This window comes from Neltuma alba, unplaced genomic scaffold, assembly GCF_004799145.2.
Source record: "Neltuma alba isolate B1F8T4 unplaced genomic scaffold, ASM479914v2 tig00010471_pilon, whole genome shotgun sequence".
NCBI lineage: Eukaryota > Viridiplantae > Streptophyta > Magnoliopsida > Fabales > Fabaceae > Neltuma > Neltuma alba.
Window position 1 is genome coordinate 168,883 of NW_021635359.1, and position 13,341 is coordinate 182,223.

A 13,341-nucleotide genomic window follows, 5' to 3' on the forward strand; every position below is an offset into this window, starting at 1 on the left:
CGAATGACAAATAGTTGCCACAAAAAAAAAAAAGGAAAAAGAACAACAGAGGCAAGGAAAAACCTATTTCTTAAAAAAGCAAACCCTACAAATGATCCATATTACTTCCACAGCCATTAAGAATCCTTAATTGGCCATTATGTCAAATGAATGAATCGAAATCCTAGTGATAAAGTTAGCCACAGAACCTTAAAAATGGAAGCTTTTACTATTTCTTACCTGTGATCTAATTCCTCGTCACAATTCACCTAATAAATGAAACGGCAAGTTACAAAGGCTTGTCAAATTTTGTTGAGTTTATACCAACATTCTCTCAATTCTTAATTGCATTTAAATCTCCATACCCTAACTTCTAATCTAGTCTTACATAGTTTGACTAAAATATCCTTCATTAACCACTCAAACATCTCTTAATTTATGGAGGATATTTTAGCCCCAAAAAAAATCTAAACAAGACTAAGGTGCGTTGTTTGAACAAAGAAAGGAAATTGGAGTAATTTCACTGAAATTTAACACAAGCTAATGTGATTAATTCTAAATGGAAAAATCGTTCTCAGTACCAAAAGACACTCGTGAGGCTGCATGCAATCTCCATTACTAGATGATGTTTTCGAGGTTGCCGTGTTACAATACCATTACTATCTTTTTCCCCCGAATGAAAGGCTTTTTCCTTTTGTTTTTTTTTTTGGGGGGGGGGGGTTTGGGACTTACAATAGCAAACAAAAGCAGAGCACTCTGGCTGCTATGGTTATCTACCTCCACTAACCTCTCGAGACCATGGGCTGCTTTGGCAAGCCAATTGACGCACTCATTAGCTTCCCTATTTAATACCACTTCCAAAGATGAGTTTCGCTGCCCAGTCTTCCAAAGAATTTACTTACAAGTAGTGTGTACGTACAGCTAAGTTGTAAACCTGAAAGGCTTGCGCATGCAAAGCTGCTCAATAACCCCCTCCTCGAATGATCTCTTTACGGGAAGAAGCTTGACTTCATAAAGCTTCGGCCATAGTTTCCCGGTAACTGCAATTAAGGTCAATACACAAAAAGAAAAAAGCATCAAAACAGGAAGAGGTTAAAATCACCCAAAAAGAGTACAAGGGCTGTGCAATTGACTCCTCAGAAAAAATTCTAGGAGCAAAAACTACAAAAAACAGCAATACACAAATTATTGGATGAATTTTTTTGTTTCCTCCTTAATAATTTGATGAATCATTGTTTTTATGCATGATATTTTGACATTTTAAAGGCATAAATAAATAGTAAAATCATGCAGCCTTCCCACAGTTACTCATACTACCCTTTCACTTCCCTTCCGAATTATAGACATCACATGTAACAGATAAATAAAAATTGAATTTTAGGATGGATGAACATACCATATATTCTCATTCCACTAGTTAAATATCATAATAAAAATGTTTGTGCCAGTTTCTAAGTAGAACCATGCATGACTTCCAATGTACCTCTATTAGAAATAAAACAAGAACAAGTTCGAGCTTACCAAAAACTCTCTTTTGTTCACTATCCCATGCTATGCCATTCAAAACATCAATACCCTACAATATGCCAAATATTAGTGTAATGATGATAAGATAGCCAAAACAAAAGTGTAACATCGGTTTGCCTTTTAAAGTTTTTACTTTAATCTAACTTTTGACACAGGCTATCAGAATACAATATGAATATACTATGGTACAGAACAAAATCCCAATTCAAGGAGATAAAAGGGCTCAGGTTACTTGCATTATTCCCAGCTGCAATCAATTCTTGCCTGCATAGAATAGGTAAAAAGCAGCTATGAGAAACAGATGAACCGTCACCCACGTAAGTCATTAAGATAAGCAACATGCATATGCTTAAAAGAATCGATTTATACAAGAAATAAGGAAAAAAAGACCTCAAATTTGGGAGGAGAATCCATCCAAGAACACTTCCATCCTTAGGAGAGATTTTTGCTATGCAATCAGTCTACAAATTAAAACATATCGATGTTGACAAGTCCATCAAGAAACAACAATACTGGGCCATGGATAACATATCTATTGGTATTTTGAAGATGAGCAGAAAAATACATTATTTTCTGTGAATAAAATCATGGGCATACCATATATACATTGGCCCAAATTTCACCATTTATAAACTCCAATTCATTGAGATTGTGTACTTGATGGCCTTTGAAGTGGACAACTTGTTTAGATATAACTGCAAAAGTAAGAGCAAAAAAATTCCAGTGAAAAAATAAAGCAATAATAAACTTATTGAAGTAGCAACAAGCCGTGAACTTTAAAGCTGTATATAGATTTGTAGACATGCGCGTGCACAATCTTACACCAATATACATGGCACTGAAACTAGAATATATAAGCATTGCTTTTGTTTCCACAAAGTGCAACAAGAAAAGGCATTTGTGTCTTGTGTGTTTTGTGTGTGTGTGTGTAGGAGGGGGAGGGGGACCTTTAAATGTATGAGGATCGATATGATACAATGTTGAACTGCCATCACTTCCATACAAGACTTTTCCATCAGTCGCCAGACCCCAACCATCTTTCATCTCATGAATGAATTGCTGTAACTACAGAAAAATAAGGGGGGGAAAGCATTGTATGAAATTTTACTACCAATATCAAATGGCAATTTGAAATCTAGCCATCCTTGTAAAACATCGCAAAAAAATTTAAGAACAAAGAATAAGAGATTGGTAATTCAATTTTGCAGGAAAAAGTCCATAACCCAAAGTGTAATAAAATTCATAAAGACATTACTCAAAAAATTTTATACAGATTGCATCTAAATTAAACTCCCATCAACTGACAACCTAATGTAACTACATAAGCCTTTCGTCACTAGTAGAAACCATGTTAGCTGAATCTAACATACACTACCAAGGTGATATTCTCCTCCTAAATTGTAAAGAAAAATAATATAAATTTTTAATTAATAAAAAGGCACAATTCAAGGTATGATCTTTCTGCCTCAGATTATATTACAGATATTTTCAACTAATATTACTTATATTACCATCTGAAAAATCTTTCAACTTTCAAGCTTCAGGTTTGAATATTATTGGCAATAAAAAGGGAGCAAATATAGTTAAAAAATGGTTTTCTGTCATTACAAATTAATAATACATTCTAAAAATTAAGTCCAATACTCCAAAGAGAATATCCAAATAACAAGCAGTTCCCTTTTTTACAGTGTCTATTAGATTCAGATCATAAAGAGCTCCCCAAAAACTACATAAAAGAAAGAAAATTACAAGAGGGGCAAGGTAAACCACAAACTTTGCTTAAATTATCCCGATCATATATGAAACCAGTTGTCTGCAACCAGGTCACTTGGTACAGCCTACAAAAAGAATTATTTTATTCAATTTAACACTATTACCATGTGTAAGGGTAAAATTAAAAAAAAAGAAACAATAATTCTGTAAAGATATGCAGGTAACAATATAATCTTAGACATTCAGAAGAAATGGATTGCGAAACAGCCTGAAGAACGAATCACTGAATCATCTCAAGCAGTAAACATTGGTAAAGAGCTGATGTCTCAAAAGGAGTGCCTATCAACTTTAGAGCCAACACAAACTGAAAGATGATCAGAAGTAAACCTAGAGATTCGCAATTGGACGAGAATAAAAGAATGTGTTTTAGCATCATTCTTTTTTGTCCTCCATGCATAGATCACTCATCATGGGGTGCCAAAAATGTAGCAGTTTCTAAGTGTATGAAGAATTTCTATAGCATTTTCTTCATAATTATTTCAAGAAATAATACTGGACAATGAAGAGGAAAGAATACATGATCAATGAACAAGAAGTGCCCTTCCCTTTAACAAGGAAAATGAAATCAAGAAGAGAAACATGAGGTATTTTCCATTATTTTTCCTAACATCTAGCATTTTTTTATAAAAGAGACGATGAGAATGAGGGTGAAAGAGTATCCTCCTAAGAGAGGGTCATATATCAAGAACTTTAAAAAAATTATCTGTTGAAGACGTCATGAGCCTGGGCCCATAATTAAGCTTTCTTAGTTTTAAATATTATTAGATAGTATCAGCTTTTGTTATCTCCTTAGATAGTGCGAGTTTGATTCTGATTTGATTGTGCTTTGAAATATTTGATTTATTTCCCTTTGATTATGTAATATGGCCGATCCTAGTGAGAGATTTTCACCTAGGATAAGTGCCTTTAAATATTGCTTCTAGCTATTAAATAAAAATTCAAGTTTCATGGGCAACATCTTCTACATGTATCAAAGCATCGCTGATCACCATGATCTGATTTAGTTTCGGATTGGATACACCAGGCTAGGGTGGTTCTTCCTCCTCAACGCACAAGGCCACTGCAGCCAGGAATCCAAGGATAAGCCATCAGGTCCCGATCGATACCCAGTCCACTGCAATTACGGATCACAGACTCAACGACCAAAACTACCTATAGTGGTCTATCGGCATGAGGTTATACATGACCAGAAAAGGTAAACTTGATTATCCAACTGGAAAAAAGCCTGGACCTACACTTACTGATTCATCATATGGAGAATGGGAAGACGAGAATTCAATGCTCTAGTGTTGGCTCTTAAACTCAATGACACCAGAAATTAGCATAAGATTTTCCTTGTTTTAATCAGCCAAAGAGGTTTGGGATGCCGTGCGTGACATGTTTGCTTTGATCAAGAATAAAGTAGCAATTCTTGAGATCAAAACCAATCTTGACAACCTTGAGAAAGGTAATCTTTTAGTTACTAAATACTGGACTAACTTGCTTATTCTATGGCAACAGCTAGACTGATGTGAAGCGCTTGAGTGGTCTTGTACCACTAATGCTCTGCTGTATGCCAAAATAAGAGGAGGAAAAAAATCTATAAATTCCTGCTCGGCCTTGATTCTAGGTATGACGTGACACGAGGATGCATTATGGGACAAGACACACTCCTGATTTTGCGTTAAGTCTTCTTCATCATCAAACAATAGGAGAGTAGATTAGAGCTCTCGGCCCCCAAGCAACAAAACTCGGTGACGTAGAAGCTGGTGTCTTTTATTTAACAAGAGGGCAACCAAATAACAACAATGGTAAGAAAAGCAATAAATGGTGTGAACACTATCAGAAGGCAGGCCACACCAAAGATGTATATTGGAAAATCCATGGCAAGCCTCCAAACAACAAAGGAATGGGAAGCAAAGATGGCAGAGCATTTGCTACCAAAAAAGGGTCTAAATTAGAAGTTGATGACGAGTAAGGAAGACATAGAGTTTCTAAGCAAACTTTTAAACAAACAAGATACTTGTTAGGCGTAGAACAACAAGGAAAGTAATAGGAACTGTACTTTATTTTCACAAGACCCCCATACATTAACTAATATTGTTTACTTATACTAATAACCTTCTCTAACTAATCAATCCTCTTAACTAGCTCTAACTCTAAAAACCACCATGTAACAAATACACCCGCCCTTAAAAAAAAAAAAAAAATCCTCGTCCTCAAGGATTAATACAATTGTTAAAAAGAAAATACATTCAAGATTGTAAAATAATAGTTGGAACTTAGGACATTAAGAGGTGCCCTAAAAAAAAAAAAACAAAGAAAAAGTCTTCAAAATCTATTGATGCCACAAGGCCGCCTCTAATGCATTATATACTATCCAATGTCAAAAGCCCATGAACACTAAATCAAGGAGAGGCCTATTTCCATACCCCAAATATGCTCAGCTCCTTTAAATCCATAAAGGTGCTTATAGTCCGAAATGAGGCACTCCTCATCCTTAATGGGAAATAGTTAGACAGCAGTACCAACACAATGCCTAAGAACACCAAAGAGATACTTTGCATGTGAGACCGGAGAGTCGAAGAAAATGCAGTGACACCAGTCAAAGAAAATGCAGAGCTTCAAACACCCCGCCTATTTGCGTGCTTGACCATATCAATGTAAAATTGCTGTATTGCCACCATATGAGCATTAGAACTCAAAAACATGGAGGAAAATTTAGGCTTGATGTATAAATCCTCATTGAAGACAAAGCAGCACCAAGTCAACCTTGTTACTATGACGGTTCCAACTATTAATTCTTCTTCTATTACCCTCTGGCTGTTCCATGCTAACCAAGATAGTGGCTTGAAGCTTCCAACGGTGCCATGTGAAGTCTCCATCCCGAGCCAAAAATGGAAATTTAGTGTGAAGCACCCTTGAAGAAAGAATGAAAGGGAGGATGGATTTTTGTCCCCACTTGAAGCAAATGGTGGCTTAAATTCACAGCTAGAAGAAAGGCAACAAACATGAAAAAAGAAGAGTCTAAATTTTGGAAATTCTGTTGCATGCTATAGAATAAGAGATGTGCAATCACTGAAGAGTGGACAATGTTTTCTCCAAATTGCCTAGGAATTTGACTATTAACCTATGCCATCTGGTTTACACTGTAATATGAGTAAATCTGTGATTGATGAAGAAAATTCCATGACCTATGACTTGTGAGCTATGATTTAAGATTCAAAGCCAAATTCAAATATTGGCTTATTTGAAGCCTAGTGACCAGCAACTTGTGAGAGGCATTCATGGAGAACATAGGGAGTGGCTCTTGCAACTTGGGTTGAGCCAGCAGCTTGAGTAGCTCTGAAAGCGGGCCTATTTTTGGACTCAATAACAATGATGGCCTGAAACAATTCATACTCTTTAGGGTGGCAGGTGAATAACGACGGCCAATAGTCAGAGGATGAAGTCGCAAATGATGAACGTGTTGGCAAGGACTTATGAACAAAGAGTAGTGGAGGCGTCTTATGGTTCTGCAAGTTCATCTTACAGCTAATAAACATCAACGACAAAGAAAGCTTGTGTTCTCAAGTAAGTTTGTTCTTGTGTAACGCTTGAATCGATTCCAAGCATGATTCTAGTTCCTTCCATCCTGAATCCTTAGCTGGGTGATCCAAGATTCTTTCACCTTTTTCTTCTTCATCTTCATAGTAATCCAAGATTCTGTCACATTTTTTCTTTTTCATCTTCATCGAAGTTCTTCAATTGCGCCATTACTTCTACGTTGGATTTATGTTCTGTTTCTGGTCTTCCGCATCATTTTTAGCAACATCGTCACTTTCAGCAATTCTGTTCTTGTTTGAATCAGTTTCTTGCATTTGCTCATTTGTGTCCTCTAGCAGACATGTTTTCTGTCAGTTTCATAAATGTCAGCAAGACAAATGGCCGAGGGAAGGCTGCTTAGACCAAAGCATCAAACCGTATGTTGAATCTTCGACTAAAGGCCATTAATGAATACTTTGATGGTGGTGGACTGTAGCAGATGCGTAAATCATAAAAGTGCTTCAAATTGTTTTGCATAATCCTTTATCGTGTAGACATGCTTCAGCACAGCTAACTCAATAACAATGGGCAAAAGACTGGCTCTGATGCAATTGTTAGGCTTAGATCAGCGAAAGTAATAGGAAACTATATTTTCACAAGACCCCTATACATTCAATAATATCATCTATTTACACTAATAACCTTTTCTAACTAATCAATTCTCTCAATTAAATCTAACTCTAATAACCACAACATAACAATACCCAAGAGGCCCTGGTAGCTACTAGTTATGTGGCATTCACAGGTAAAGCTATCTTAGCCCTTAAAGCTAATGTGCATCAAGATAATATGTGGATTGTTTATTTAGGCGCCATTGATCACATGTCCAGTGATATTAATTTTGTTCAAAATATAAAACCCTGTCCTTATCCCATGTTTATCACAGTTGTTGATGGGGAATTTGTCAAAGTACATGGCATTGTTGAATTATGTTTATTTGGCAATTTAATTCTGGAAAATATTTTATATGCACCTGATTTAAAGTGCAATCTCATACTACCTCCGGTCATTAATATAAAACCTTATTTGACTTTTATTTTAGTCCTAAATATAAGACTTCAATCCACTTTGTCTCTCATATTTATACATTTTTTCCCAATATAGTCTTTCTAATAATAATAGTTCTAACCAATACACTTGATTAGTAAGGATATTTAGGAAAGACAATACCTATTTATTGCTAATAACTAACTCAACTTCTTTTCTTAATCTCCTCAAATTAGTCAACTAGCTCTTATAAATAGGATCGAAAGTAGTATTAGTTAGCAAGGCTACCTTGGCTCATTTTTGTAACATAAATATTTTTGCCTCTTACTGTTCGTTTCAAGACCTAGAGTTAGGGAAGAGGATTAGTGTAGCTAAGTTACTAGAGGATTTATACTATGTGGCCGATCAACCATGGCTGGATAAAGCATCTCTAGGAGGAAACTTAGTGGCTGCTTCTTATGTTTCTATTCAGAATGATGGAATTTTATTGTTACATTATCGTTTAGGCCATCCAAGCTACAAATCTATGGCAAAATTGTTTCCAAGTTTGATGAATAAAAATTCTAGTTCTTTTTCCATTCCTTGTGAGATCTGCTAGTTATCAAAGCATACAACACATACATATCATGCACAAACTCACCATGCCTCTCAACCTTTTGATCTAATACGCTGGGAACCCTCACATGTCACACATCTCACCCACACAAGATGATTTGTCACGTTCATTGACAATCACACATGGGTAACTTGGGTATATTTGTTAAAAGCCAAGTCTAATCTGACACAAAACCTTCAAACCTTCCACAAAATGATTCAAAATCAATTCAATACCTCAGTAAAAGTCTTGCGGAGTGACAATGGCACTGAATACCTTAATTCTACCCTAAAATCCTACATGATAGAAGATCCACATCAAGTTATTGTACTATGGTGTAGGGAAATCTAGTCACATGAAGCAAAAAGCAGACAGTAATCTCTAGAAGCAGTGCAGAAGCAAAACTAAGTGAAGAGTTGTACATACCCAGAGTGCTAAAAGAGTTAGGGATGACACCTAACACAACCATATGATTAAGATGTGATAGCTTGTCAGCAATTGGGATGGTTAGAAATCCCATTCATCATGAATGAACCAAGCATGTTGACACTAATAAGCACTTTATCAAGGAAAAGAAAGATTCAGGGATTATTGAAATATCACAGGTCTCATCACATTGTCAGATTGCTCGTTTGCTCACCAAACCATTAGCAACACCTCTTTTCAAGGAATTCAGAGGCAGGCTAGGTATGATTGACATCATATTCGCCAACCTGAGGTGTAGTGTTGAAACGTCATGGGCTTGGGCCCGTAATTAAGCTTTCTTCGTTTTAAATATTATTAGATAGTATCAGCTTTTGTTATCTCCTTAGATTGTGCGATTTTGATTCCAATTTGATTATGCTTTGAATTATTTGATTTATTTCCCTCTGATTATGTAATCTGGCCAATGCTAGTAAGAGATTATAACCTAGGGTAAGTGCCTTTAAATATTGCTTCTAGCTATTGAATAAATTCAAGTTTCATGGCCAATATCTTCTACATTATCATTAATCATGCGACAGAGCCACCCATACCTTTTGCATATCTAATAGACATAACTATATTATATCATACCTCTAATATAATATTCCCCTTCAATATGATCACGTTGTTTCACTTTTTGATAAAAGGAGCTCAATTTGAGTGACAAATTTACTAAATCAGTAAGAAAAAAAAGATTCTAACACTTTGCCTCACACACCTTTTACCAATAAGAGTTAAGCCTTCCCCAAACAAAGAGTCATCCATCTTTTGAAGAACCTCAACCTGTATGTAGCAAATAATTAAATCAATAGAGATATGAAATTTAACCAAAAGAAGATATAAAATTTAATGCTGTTATATTATAATAGAATTTCCAAACTAATAGCTCATTAGGATCAAGTCAGTCAAGTCAACCAAACTTAGTGCTTGCTGTCCATTGTGGGCCTTATGGCCCAACATTCAATCAAACATGACTGGCATGCCAAATGTATATACAACAAAACTGTGCATATTGAAACAGAACTGAGTTTATAGAAAGGCACATAGAAAACTTCAAAAACCAGCTTTCTGTACCTGCCCAGTATGAAGAGTAACTTTCCGGACAGATGACTGCAACGACAAAAAATTAAAGTTTTGTGATAATTTTCATATAAAAATAATGCATCCAATCAACGAAAACATAAGAATAAAACCAAAGGATCAAATGTTGTACTCACTTACGATTGACACATTATAGCAAGTTCAAAACAGTCTGGCCTTCTTTTAGTTATTACCACAATTGAGAAAGCATCACACCGGATCCTCACAATCCAGAATTGAATTACCACTTACTCATAGAGCATGTTACACAAAAACTTGTAGCAAGACAATAATAAATTCAAACAGCTGCTAATACTTGAAGCTCATGTAACCAATAACAAATAACCCAAGCTAAAGAGACATTATGTCGTCAAATAATTTTTTCAGTGGATTCTTTGAGATTGTCTCCTAACCAAATTCAAATGGACAGCGACCCCGCTGAAATATAACTGTATTATAGCTCCTAATGATTGGAAGGTGATAAAAAAATTCAATTTCACCTAAAGCAACTTTAACCATACAAACTAAATCCTCCAAACGCTTCTGAATGAATGAATATGGAAGATGCAAATGCATAATTTATTGCCAAGATCACGAAATCCTTCCAAAGGTACATGGTAAGATGGTAAGATAACAGGCCGACAAGAATGAAAGAAGCAGAAGAGGAAGGAGAAAGAGGGTAAAGAAGGGGGGAGGAAGCAAGAAAAGTGACAAGAGAGAGCAAATACAGGGCAACGTTACCTTCCCATAAAGACCAGTCGACTCAAACAAGGTATCATTTTCAGCATAAAGAAGGCCCTGAAAGCAAATAAGAAGAGGATAAAATTTCCCTCTCCCATGAGCAACAAATAGAATAATACCATTTATCGATTTTCATGCCTTTAATTATAATGATTGCAAGATACTTCTTAAACTCAAAGGACGAGTAAACTACAGCCTCTACCTTGTATTATGAAATGCATGAATAACAAGGTGTTAAGGTGTATGTTGAAAACTGATATGAAAGAAGGATCGAATAAAACACGCGATCAATTTAACTTCCCAAAGAAGCAGATATTTGTAAGAGCTTCCCAAAGGATGCGCTTCAAATCATCCAGAACAAAATCAATTAAAGTGTTTTAAAAATTCATCAGCAATAAAATATCAGTAAGAGAACTAAGTGATTCAAGCGGTAAGGCATTCATGAACCCCAAAATCTGGGGTGCGTCAAGTTCTTTGTGGGAGAAGAACCATTAAACAGAACATGCCCGGAAAGCAATTACATAAATAGAAGATTGGCCGCAGACAACACAACTATGAATTCACCCAAAAAAAAAAAAAATTGCTCGACAATTGAGTTCAATCAATCGGGAAAATCTTAAGCACATTACCAATAAAATTAAGATGCCGAAGATCAACATTACCTGAGTGAAGGCGTCAGAGTCGTGAGGAAATTCGTTGACCACACTAACCATCTCATACGATAGACCAGATTCAAAGTTGTGCCAACTGTTCGGCCAAATGACGTAGAGACCAATGACAGCAATGGTTAGAGAAGCCAAAAGAAGCACAGAGATCTTTCTATGAGAAACAATCTTACGCCGCGAAGAAGCCATGGAAGTCTGAGGTTCAAGGTTATGCTGCTTGATAGGCCTCCTCTTCAGCGATCTGGCCCCCATTGTAATGAGGATCCTTCAAGTTTCATGGAAAATCAGATAGCATAGATGGCACTAAAATGAGCAGCCCTTGGTCTCGTCAACCTCTGGATCCCACCGATGCCGCGAGCCTGGGGTTAGTATGGAGAAGGAACGGAAGTGAGTCCGTTGCTGATGAATTGTTAGTAATTGTAATTTTCAGGTGGAAAAAAAAAGAAAAATTTGCAGTGCGGTTTGATTTCTATTTTCAAAATAGTTCCTATTTCAAAAAAATTAAAACATATGTTCGAAAAATGTGTTAAAATTTATTAAAAAAACAAAAATAAAAATATTCTTTTATGATTTGTTACTTTTTTCCTACATAATTATGAAAGTAGCGGAGAATATTTTATTTTCATTAATTTTTTATAGCATTGTATTTTCATTAATAACAATAATGCTAATAAAGCAAATTATGCTTTCACTCTTCACTTCACCATTTTAAATATTATTGCTACAAAATTAAGAATATTCAACAGTTATTTTTGTCTATATTTGACAATTTAGAACAGTCAAGTAAAAGGGCATCAAATATTCTCAAAGTAAATATTTGATGGATGTTTATTAATAACCATCAAATATTGTGATCTTATTTTGACAGCTATCAACAAAGAACTATCAAATTTTGTTGATAGCTGTCAAAATAAGATCACCTTATTTGATGGTTCTTTATTAATAACCGTCAAATAAGGTTAGAAAGTATCAAATAAAGTGGTTTGATTTTCAATTATTTGTTTCTTTATTGTTAATATTTATTATGGTAAAAAATATAATCGTTGAACAATAGCAAGAGAATAATATCACATAAAAAAATTATATTTATAGAATTTAAAATCTATTACATTATATATAAACATCATGCAATTTGAAAGAAATCAATTACATAGGCACTCAACATTCTCTTATAATTTTTTTGAATTCTAAAATAAAATTCTATTTATAAAAATTCCTAAAAATTGGTTCTTGATCAAATACCATAGTCCAAACTGCACACTTTGCATATGCACACATAGCTGCAATATTCAAAATAAAAGTAGTGAATGTAATGTCCTTAAAGAAATTTAGCTTCTGTTGCCATAAAATGCCTAAAAAAGGTAAATTGGTTGCATGAGAAAAGAAATATAACAATAAGTTGAATGCAATACTTGAAAAGCAAATTCTGTTGTACTGGATTTAAATTGTTCTTTTTTCTAAACTTAACTATCATTTTTTCAATTTCATTATTTATTTTTATTTTTGCCTAGATACATACTTGCATTATTAATAGATAGGGCAATACAATGCAGAACAAAGCAACAAAACAAAGTATGAAAACAAACTGACAATGCCAAAGCAATGAGACCAAAATGCTAACATCAAACACAACACCAAGACTACAACAAGTGCTATCAGTACTAGCATGTTTCTCAATATTTATTTGGTATTTTCACCCATAGATAACTAATTTTCAATTATAAGCAGAGTCTATAATGATCAAGGGGAGATTATTATTTAGCATTATTTGAATTTTCTCTTTCTTCTATTTGCCTCTGAATTTTATGTTTTAATTTCTATTTCTGATTAGAACAACTTGCGTTTATAACATTATAAGGGCACATGTTAATGGTGATATTCATGAAATCAAATATGATGAATTGATGACTGATGAAGATAGAGACATGGAAGATGAGCAATACCAGGAAAATTAGCTACATCATT

At 34.8% G+C, this 13,341-nt stretch overlaps 1 protein-coding gene across 5 annotated transcripts; it reads right to left on the reverse strand.

The window, feature by feature from the left end:
* Window positions 1–497: 497 nt before the first annotated feature.
* On the reverse strand, window positions 498–11,730 carry LOC114756748 (glutaminyl-peptide cyclotransferase). Of its 5 annotated transcripts, none has more exons than XM_028945680.1 (13): window positions 11,374–11,729; window positions 10,712–10,768; window positions 9,965–10,000; window positions 9,609–9,673; window positions 6,031–6,144; window positions 3,281–3,344; window positions 2,454–2,571; window positions 2,104–2,201; window positions 1,897–1,967; window positions 1,743–1,770; window positions 1,501–1,555; window positions 914–1,019; window positions 498–820 (listed from the first exon to the last, which is right to left on the reverse strand). In XM_028945680.1, the coding sequence occupies exons 1-13, from the start codon at window positions 11,626–11,628 to the stop codon at window positions 625–627; spliced, it is 1,263 nt and encodes a 420-aa protein (XP_028801513.1). In that variant the 5' UTR covers window positions 11,629–11,729; the 3' UTR covers window positions 498–624. The 5 variants fall into 5 exon arrangements, with proteins under 5 accessions (XP_028801513.1, XP_028801514.1, XP_028801515.1 ...); XM_028945683.1 differs by having other exon boundaries at window positions 735–820; window positions 899–1,019; window positions 11,374–11,728; XM_028945681.1 differs by lacking the exon at window positions 2,454–2,571 and having other exon boundaries at window positions 3,256–3,344; window positions 11,374–11,730.
* Window positions 11,731–13,341: the final 1,611 nt, after the last annotated feature.

Coding starts and splice junctions, on each gene's coding strand:
- LOC114756748 (XM_028945680.1), bottom strand. CDS start 11,628: ATGGGGGCCAGATCGCTGAAGAGGAGGCCTATCAAGCAGCATAACCTT. Junction 1,771..1,896: donor ATTCTCCTCCCAAATTTGAG/GTCTTTTTTTCC, acceptor TATTCTATGCAG/GCAAGAATTGATTGCAGCTG. Junction 1,020..1,500: donor TGAACAAAAGAGAGTTTTTG/GTAAGCTCGAAC, acceptor CCTTAATTGCAG/TTACCGGGAAACTATGGCCG.